Source organism: Bidens hawaiensis, unplaced genomic scaffold, assembly GCF_021521415.1.
Source record: "Bidens hawaiensis isolate Kalapana, Puna unplaced genomic scaffold, B.hawaiensis_p1.1 tig00032165_1, whole genome shotgun sequence".
NCBI lineage: Eukaryota > Viridiplantae > Streptophyta > Magnoliopsida > Asterales > Asteraceae > Bidens > Bidens hawaiensis.
In genome coordinates, this window is record NW_027495470.1 from 23,788 (window position 1) to 33,916 (window position 10,129).

At 33.2% G+C, this 10,129-nt stretch overlaps 1 protein-coding gene across 1 annotated transcript; it reads left to right on the forward strand.

Annotated features, from left to right (window-relative positions):
• On the forward strand, positions 1-4,649 carry LOC143583179 (plant UBX domain-containing protein 2-like). The gene is made up of 3 exons (XM_077065556.1): positions 1-1,099; positions 3,196-3,474; positions 4,293-4,649. The coding sequence occupies exons 1-3, from the start codon at positions 287-289 to the stop codon at positions 4,539-4,541; spliced, it is 1,341 nt and encodes a 446-aa protein (XP_076921671.1). The 5' UTR covers positions 1-286; the 3' UTR covers positions 4,542-4,649.
• The last annotated feature ends 5,480 nt before the right edge of the window (positions 4,650-10,129 follow it).

Consider the following 10,129-nt stretch of genomic DNA (forward strand, 5'->3'; position numbering starts at 1 on the left):
CAGATTAAACCAAAAATCAACAAAACCCACCTTCAATTCTTCATCAATTTCTTGAAATCATCTGTTTTTTGATCTGGGTTTTGAACAAATTCAAGACTTTCTTCAAATTAAACCAAAAATCAACAAAACCCACCTTCAATTGTTCATCAGTTTCTTAAAATCAGCTGTTTCTAGATCTGGGTTTCGATCAATTTCAAGACGTTTTTTTCAAATTAAACCAAAACCCACCTTCAATTGTTCATTAATTTCTTGAAATCAGCTGTTTCTTGATCTGGGTATCAACCAAATGGACGATATGAAGGATAAAATGAAAGGATTCATGAAAAAGTTGAACAAAACTTCATCTTCCAGCAAATTCAAAGGCCAGGGTCGGGTTTTGGGCTCATCTTCTTCGGATCCGGTTAATCCGAAACCGACCCGTTTACCCGATCCGAAACCCGTCACTTCCCGCCCACCCAGTTCGTCAGTTTCCAACAATTTGCCTCAAAAGTCTTTAATTTCTGAAAAAACTGAAAAGTCAACGGATGGGTTTGACCCCTTTGATGCCTTGATCACAACTGGTAAGAGGAATAAAAATGGGTATGATTTGAAGGTGTTTGAGTGTCCGGTGTGTAGTCGTGTGTTCGGGTCGGAACAAGAGGTGTCTGATCATGTTGAGAGTTGTTTGACTAATAATGAATCACAATCAACCGATGAACGAATACCGAGTGAGTTGGATACTTGTGTTGGTGCGTATGTTTCTGGGAAGCCGTTGGACGGGTCGGTTGAGATTGTGCTAAAGTTGTTGAGGAATATTGTTAAGGAGCCGGAGAATGTGAAGTTTAGGAAGATTCGGTTAGGGAACCCGAAGATTAAAGAGGCGATTGCTGATGTGGCGGGCGGTTTGGATTTGTTGGAGTGTGTCGGGTTCGAGTTGAAAGAGGAGAATGGGGAGATGTGGGCGGTGATGGAGGCTGCGAGTGATGAGAAGGTTAAGTTGATTAAGCAAGCGGTTCGCTTGTTGGAGCCGCCGAAGAATGATAATGTGCAGCCTGCGGCTGCAACTGCGCAGGCCAAGGCGGTTGTTGAACCGGTGGAGGTGAAGAAAGTCGAGAGACAGGTATATTGTTATATTCTGTTGAATTGTTACGGTTTTGTCGGTTTCTTGTATATGTGTTATAAGTGGTCCTATAGGATTGTTTTATGTTATAAGTTTTAAGGCTAATTAGACAAATTTTGAGTAGAAACAACAACCATACCGGCGAAATCCCACCCATAGAAATGCTATTAGTAGGGTCTGGGGAGGGTGGGATGTAGGCAAACCGGACATTTTTTTCAAAGGATAGAGACGTTGCTTCCAGGGGAGGCAAGAAGAAGGTAACATGCAAAGGCCATCAAAAGTATAGGAAAAGCTAAGCCCCTAAGATATGTACCCGACTACCCTCTCCTAAAATGTCCTTGACCTTAATCTTACGTTTTCACGAAGTCCTATTAGAAGTGCAAGTCTAGCAACTCCTACCTAATCCGCTCATCCAAGTTAGTTTGGGTCTGCCTCTACTCTGCAAACCTATAACAAGTTTTGATATAACAAATTAAAGTTAGGTACTTAGGGGTGATGTGTTAACCGATTTTGTCCTGTTTACGGTGTAGGGTTTATTAAGTTCTTGCCTTTTAACTTTCAAGTCAAATGGGTAGCTTTTGAAGAAAATAAAGTTACAAATTTGTGGCAATTATTATAATTTTCTTTTTGCATTACTAAATGGTAAAAGTGTTTATTTTCATAAAAAACCAGTGATTATGATAACAAATCAAAGTATACGGAATCTTTGGTTGACAAAAAATATGCTCGATTGAGGGTGTTTGTTTTTGCAAGTAGCATTTGTATTGCTTTATGTTGTTCATCATTTGCCATTTTTGTTTCATAGGCCTTCCTTATATGATGATAGGAGATTAAGATCTAGTTACGGGTCGTGTACACTTGTTTTGAAGTACTATCGATGGATCCTATAGAATGAAAAATCTTGTAAATTTGGATAAACAAATAGTGTTGGGGATTTTGATATAGCAACGTGGATTATTTAGAGAGTCGTGTGATAACTTTCAGATTAAAACTTATTTCGGTGGTTCTCCAAAACACGTTAATCGGATGAAACTCTAAACCGAGACAAGAATTTAGAATGGAATTTGTGAGGAAGATTGAAAGGAGCGTCATCTATATCTGCAAGAGGCCGTTAGATGTGGATAACCGCATAAGGCAGTTATAATTCAAATTTTAATTTTGATTAATATGCCTCCAAAATAATACTTCTGATTATGTGTGACACAATCATAAATTAATTTTCAAGTGAATTTTTAATGAAGCAATATTAACGAAAATAATTTTTTTCTAGGGGCTCTGCCCCTTGGACCCTGCTAGGGGCAGGATCCCACCACCGAGGCGCTGCCTCCGGACCCCCTAACATCATAGTAGACTAAATCAAGCGTGCACTCCGCACATCCCGAACTTTCTTAATGTTTATTTTGATTACATTGATCGCCTAGTTAATCCAGTTACACTAAAATACTAACAACTAGACCCTTAATTCTTTCTTTTTTATATGAATTTGTCTTTGAAATGGTCAATTGTTTGACCTTCCCATTATCAATAAGCTTATAGTGCCCTTATTAAGAAACCTTTGGATGTTTTAGTTGGCCACATTGACTATACCGTAAGTGTTATTTTTATCTTTTATATTTGCAATAGATGATACCGTGACTTTGCATTATCGTTATACTTTAATATCATTCTTTCTTTCTGTTGGCACATCACCTTGTCTATTTGTTGGGAGAGAGCGAAAAATTGGGGTCATGATTGACTTTCTATTGGATAATTTGAGGGAATATTAGAAGTAAGCATTAAGGCAGGACAACCTGTTTTAGACTTTTTTAAGAAGTCAAAGTTCTTTGTAGAATACTAGAATATATAAAGATGCTATCTATTCTCTATGATAGTTTAATACAATGTCAGCAGGTTCATAAATTTCAGCTTAACAGCCAAGTTCCTAACCGATATTGCAAAAATACAAAAGGATAACATAAACAAAATTATGACTAATTTGTGAAATAATTCAAATATCACATTTGTTAACTTGTGTTCAAAAACTTTACAAAAATGGAAATATTTTTATGTTTGATTTTTTATTAATAGTTCTATATAAATCATTTTCTTTATCACAGATTAGAGTGTTCTTTTCTGTATCTGAAAGTGTAGCTGCAAAGATTGAGCTTCCGGATTCTTTCTATAATCTCTCCATTGATGAAGTGAAACGAGAAGCCGAATTAAGAAGGAAAAAACTTGCAGAATCTCAACTTTTAGTACCAAAATCTTACAAGGAAAAACAAGCCAAAGCTGCAAGAAAACGACACGAAAAAACCGTCATCAGAATACAGTTTCCTGATGGGGTGGTGCTCCAAGCATTTTTTAACCCAAGGGAACCAACAACCGCTCTTTACGAGGTTAGCTGTTAAAAAAGATTGCATTTTTATTTGCTTTCATGATTATTTCCGATGCGAGTCACGTTTATATTAGATACCCACAAACCGAGAAAGTGTAATTTAATAATCTTGTTTAAAAATTTATATTTTATATTATAGTTTGTGAGCTCGTCGTTTGAAAAGTATCTTTATCGGTATCATTTATACTAGACACTTACAAACCGAGAAGTGTAATTTAACAAACTTGTTTTCGAAAGTTATGTTCTTTATTATATTTTGTGTGTTCGTTGTCGAAACAACTCATTTTTATTTACTTTCTTGATTATTTTAAATGCGGGTCTCGTTCATACCAGACGCCCACAAATCGAAAGTGTAAATTAACTATCTTTTTTCAAAATTTATGTTATTTGATATTATTTAGTGAGCTTGTCGTTGAAAGATCTCATCTTTATTTACTTTCATGATGATTTTCAACTCGGGTCTTGTTTACAATATACGCCCACACACCGAAAAGTGTTATTTAACAATCTTATTTTTTTCAAAAATTATGTTTTTATTATAGTTTGTGAACTCGTCATCGAAAGATCTCATTTTTATTTACTTTGATGATATAGACATCTGTAACCCGAAAAGTGTAATTTAACAATCTTTTTTTTTTTCAAAATTTATGTTTTTTATTATAGTTTGCGAGCTCGTCATTGAAGCACCTCATCTTTATTTAATTTTTTATGCATATTCCCTGTGTGGGTCCCAGTTTTACTAGACACCCACAAACCGAAAAGCGTAATCTAACAATCCTTTTTTTTATTTTTTTTTCTAATTTATGTTTTTAATTATAGTTTGTTAGCTCGTCATTGAAAGATCCGAGCTTGGAATTTGAATTACTGCATCCTGTTTTGATAAAACGTCGCGTGATCCCAAACTTTGGAGAGAAAGTTGTAACACTTGAAGACGAAGATTTGGTCCCATCGGCTTTAATAAAGTTTAGACCAAAAGAAACGGATTCGGTTGTTTTTACAGGTCTTTGCAATGAGATTCTTGAAATTATGGAGCCTTTAGTTTCTGAATCAGCAGTTGCACCACAATAACAGTTTGAGCATGATAATGATTTTATGTTGTCAATCCTCTTGTTGGACACATTTTTGTTATATTGAATTGCTATTGTTTTGTTATCTTTTAGTCCATACAATCACTGGGATAAAACTGTCAAAGTTGCATAATTTTAATTTTAATATTAAGAGAAAAGTTAATATTAGTTAATAATATTAGTTAATTATTGTCTATAAGTTATAGTATTTAAGTTTACTCACTTGGATTCGCGCCATTATTTAAGTTTATTGTCTAAACGAGTTGAGTGGAGCCAAGCATGAGATTATCTAAAACCAAGTACAACATATATGAGATGCATAAGTTTTCTTGAATGCTTTAAGGTCAGTGGCGAAGCTTGGACGAAGATGTCGAGGGGCCAGACGAAAATACGCATTAAAAACTCGTAAACAGAGGGGGCCGGGATCTAATTTTGGGTTGAGAACGGGTAAATTTGCACTACGTATAAAAAATGTCGGACGAAAACGGATAAATTTACAATACTGCGCAAAAAAACGGAGGGGGCCGGGCCACCCCTGGCCCAAACTATCCTCCGCCACTTTTTAAGGTTACACATTATAGTTTCTACAATTTAAGTGTTTAAACGGGTCCAAACGAGTTGTGTCGAGGCGTCGAGCCAAGCCTGAGATTTTCTAAGATTAAGTACGACATATATGTGATGTGCAAGTTTTATTCGCGCCATTATTTAACTTTATTGTCTAGACGAGTTGAGTTGAGCCAAGCCTGAGATTGTCTAAAACCAAGTACGACATATATGTGACGCGTAAGCTTTCTTGAATGCTTTAAGGTTACACATGATAGTTTCTAAAATTTAAGTGTTTAAACGGGTCTAAACGAGCTGTGTCGAGCCAAGCCTGAGATTGACGAAGATCAAGTACGGCATATATGTGATGCGTAAGTTTTCTTGAATGCTTTAAGGTTACACATTATAGTTTCTATAATGTAAGTGTTTAAATGGGTCTAAACGAGCTGTGTCGAGCCAAGCCTGAGATTGTCTAAGATCAAGTACGACATATATGTGATGCGTAAGTTTTCTTGAATGCTTTAAGGTTGCACATTATAATTTCTACGGTTAAGTGTTTAAATGGGTCTAAACGACCTGAGTTGAGCCAAGCCTGAGATTGTCTAAGACCAAGTACGACTCGTTAGTGTAATAAAGCTTGAGCTCAATTCCTTTCAAGTAGCATGTCTAATCGAGCTCGGATCATCAAGAACTTTTGAAGCTCGGGCCTGGGATTGGCTCAGCTTGGCTCATTTGTTATCTAGAGTTAAATACATTAATAGTCTGTGTAGTTTAATAAGAACCGACATATTTGAAAGCCTAAAGTTGAAAAGCAACATGTTTGATATTTCTAGTTTTAGTTTTGTAACAGTTTTGTGATCTAACACGAACTTTTGTCTATTTGGGCGTTGAATCACTTGATAAGCCCTGCACATAAGGGTGTGGTTGGCATAACACTTACCCCCTCTCTCTTGCCGCTTGTTGGCATCATTCATGCTTATTCCGTTGTTTTCCCTCTTGAAAACCCTAGTGTTATCGTTATTTATTGTACACTTTGCAAAACCGTAGCATTTAAGATTGTCATCCTTTGTTGCGGCCTTGCTAACCAACTAACCAGACGACAACAATACTTCTTATGCACTTTAACTTTTATTTATCTGACTTTGTTTTCAGGGTACTGTTCGACCTTAAATCCCATGAATGACTTCGACAACACGAGGATCAACCACCCAATGAATCTACACCATGGTCTCCGATAGAACTTTGTTTAAATTAGGTTTTGATCAAGAAAAATGTAGAACACACAAATTACAGACAAGAGTAGAATGACGCCCCCATGATGTATGTATTACTTGTCTTTCACGGGCACTAACCAACATTGTCGAGTTTGAATGAAGAAGATGGTACTTGATCGGGATAGAGTTGAGACAATGTATAGTTCGAATAAAAAAAGATAATTTGGTATAAAATAAATTAAAGTACAAGAATAACCAAAATAACCTCATGTGCAAGACACATAGGGCCCTTTTTAACAAAAAATCGACGAAAGCTAGTATTACATCTCGAAAGTGTTATAAAACTGAAACTAGAAATATCAAAGTTGTTAGTTATAAAACACGGAAACTGTTTATGTATTTAGCTCAATTGGATACTAAAATATAAATTTCATATTTATATACATATATAATTATTTATTTCTTGTTTTTATATCTTTATAGAGTATAATACTTGTTATATGAAATAAAATCTATTATATTCTTAATGAAAACGAGAGCATAACATGTGATGCACAAACATGGTCAAATAGCACATTTGGCATTTAAGTTTTATTTTGCAATATAATACACTTATTAATCAAAAATAAAATAATAACTCAAGAAAAGGACCACCAATTCTTTGTATTTAAATAAAAACAAAAAAAATATTATGAATATTCGCAAAGACAGCACAAATTGTAATATGTGGTTACTAGTTTGATTAACCAGGACCACATTTATCAATTATCATAGCAAGATTAAACATATCTGTATCTCAATGGTCCATAACTTATTTCTTCAAGATAAGTTTGTTTATGATTAAGACAGAAATGATTAGAAAGGAAAAAAATCCAAGATTCAATGGAGGTTTTTGAATTAGCTATTATTACGTAAAGTTGCGGTCTCTCAGTTGAGACAGGTTTAGGTTAAAATGGAAATTCTGGAAGATGTAATTGTTATGTAGGTAATTAGGTATCGCCACGGGTGTTTCTAGATGGTTGTAATGTGTTATTATTGTAATTGTTGGCATGTTACTTATTCTGTATTGTTTGTACTTGTTTTGCCCAACCTGAGCTTATTTATCGGTTTTCTCAAAACCCCAAACACAACATTGGATACAGCTATGAAATCTTGTCCTGAGAGTACCAACTTGTGTAATACTCAAAGATATGTCGTGTATCATTTGCGGGGATTATGATTGTGCTTAGGGTAATCGAATAAACAATCTAATGGAATATGCGAAACCATTACCAAGTGTATGTTGGTGAAGACAGTTGTGTCTGACTTAATTGAGTTGGAATCTGGCTAATGACAGTCAAATTTGTTGACCCCGTCCTGCCTTAATCACATGACTGTATATTTAGTTAATTGTATAACTTTATTTTCTTTCTTTTATAAGTTAGGTATAATAATTACTTCTTACAAATTTATTTCTTAGTAGAAGTTAGTGGTAAACCCATATGTCTTAATGTAAGTTAGTAGTAAACCCCAGGATGTTACAATGTAAGTATTAAGCATACAACCTTTTAAAGTTACATATTAATTGTGTTATTTTTGAATTTTGATAAAACGTACGCGTATCTGTGTAATCAAATCTTTAATTCGTTACTAACATCACATATTAAAAAGATGCCGGGGGGGGGGGGGGTGTTAATGTGTGTGCACGCGCATCTTATAAAGCTTATTTCGACAACATTAATGTCTTGACTTGTGAATGATGAGTTAAGTACAAAATTAAATTTTAGACAGGGAAATATAAGAATTGTATAAACACATATTCATAGTGCATCAAAGATAGTCCACATATGGTGAGGTATATGGTTGAATTATTACCGCATTTAACGCAATATATGTTATAATATTTTTATTTATATTTATATATGATAATAAATTATATTCTAGTAATCACATGTGTGATGCCCTATTTTGAATTTTTAAACATCACATTGTTTTTAATATTTAAAAAAAACATTACATTGTTTTTAATGTGTAACACCCAAAATTTTTAAAATTCAATAAAATATAATTGGTGGGGTAGTCAACTCACAAATTACTTTATATAAAACATAAAAAGTATAAAACAATGAAAAGCATCTATTGTGGGGACATAGACATGGACATGGTTTGTGCAAAACCATGGGTTTTTGTTTGGTCCTCGTTACATATTATTATACATAAATATCACATGTGTTTTTTTAATCAATTTTATAATATATATGATTATTAGGTCGACATAAATATCACATGTGTTTTTTTAATCAATTTTATAATATATATGATTATTAGGTCGACATGTTTACGCTTCCACCCAAAGATTCCTTTACAAATTATATACTGGTTCATGTACACCTTTTAATATCTGCTATCTATATTGCATTTTAATACATGCGAAAATGGCGAAAATATAAGTTAAAGTAACAAATTAATTATTATAATTATTAAAATAAAATGTATAATTCATTAAATCTTTTGAATCCCTAAATCTATTTAAATTTTTATAATTTTGTCTGTCCTGTAATGGATGAGAAAACAACTTTAGATTAAAAACGGTCATAAAATGGCTTGTTGCTTTCCCGAATAATTTATTCATTTAATTGTTAAGTTCGCTTTGATTCGAGAAGTTTATCTATTTTACTTTAAATGTATAAAAGTCAAACTTTGTATACTTGTTATTTTTAATAAGCAAGTGTAGTATAACTTAAAAAAAACAACTTTAGATTAAAAACGGTCATAAAATGGCTTGTTGCTTTCCCGAATAATTTATTCATTTAATTGTTAAGTTCGCTTTGATTCGAGAAGTTTATCTATTTTACTTTAAATGTATAAAAGTCAAACTTTGTATACTTGTTATTTTTAATAAGCAAGTGTAGTATAACTTAAAAGGGTAATCCCGTCAAATAACATGACGAGTATTAAATAGTTCGTGATAAAAGAAAAGGTGTGTAGGTTCTATAAATATATGACAATTGATCACAACAAGATTCATGTGACCACACATCACTATTAGGCCACAAGTAAAACACCTCTTGCCACTCATGTTGCACAACTCGTTTAATTTATCAACACGACGTAGATGATATATAAATAATTAGGTTTACAATCAATCGTTTTAACTTGTTTAATAAACATATCACTGTGTATACTCACCTGTTAACCTGTTTAATAATAGACCGTGTCGTATAAAATTTAAACAAATTTGCTAACTTAAGGATTTAAAAGTCTTTCATTTATGGGAAAAATAGTTAAAAAAATAAAATTACTTAATTAATATTTCTCTTGAAAAACACTTAGGGTCTCTTCTTAAAAAAACTAATTTGAATCATTGTGATTAAAGTTATTCTAGATTTAAATATGGTTGTTATCTTAGACTGAGGTTATAAGGTTGTAATTATGTTCAAGTTAGTGTTAGATAATTGAGACGAGTACATATAGGTCTTGTTTAAGTTCATTAACTACAACACATAAACTTGATATGTTTGTCGCCTCCACGTATTACGCGTTAACAACAAATTTTATAAGTTCGTAACTTTAACATTAAAAGAGGTGAGGTGTTGAGTTTTAAACAATATTTTTAAATTTGAGTGATACAAATCCGTCAAACTAGTTGGTCCCCGGCAAGGTCACAATTCATTTTGGAGGGAAAACGTTTGGTAATAAGTCGTATTAATGAAACTCAAAATAAATTTGTGAACCAAACTATGGTTTTTCGAACAAATTTTTTTTATAGGTTTGCAGTTTATAATTACACTACTTGTAAACAAATAAAATCATTTCTAATGTACTAAAAAACACCGACAAAAGGTATATGATC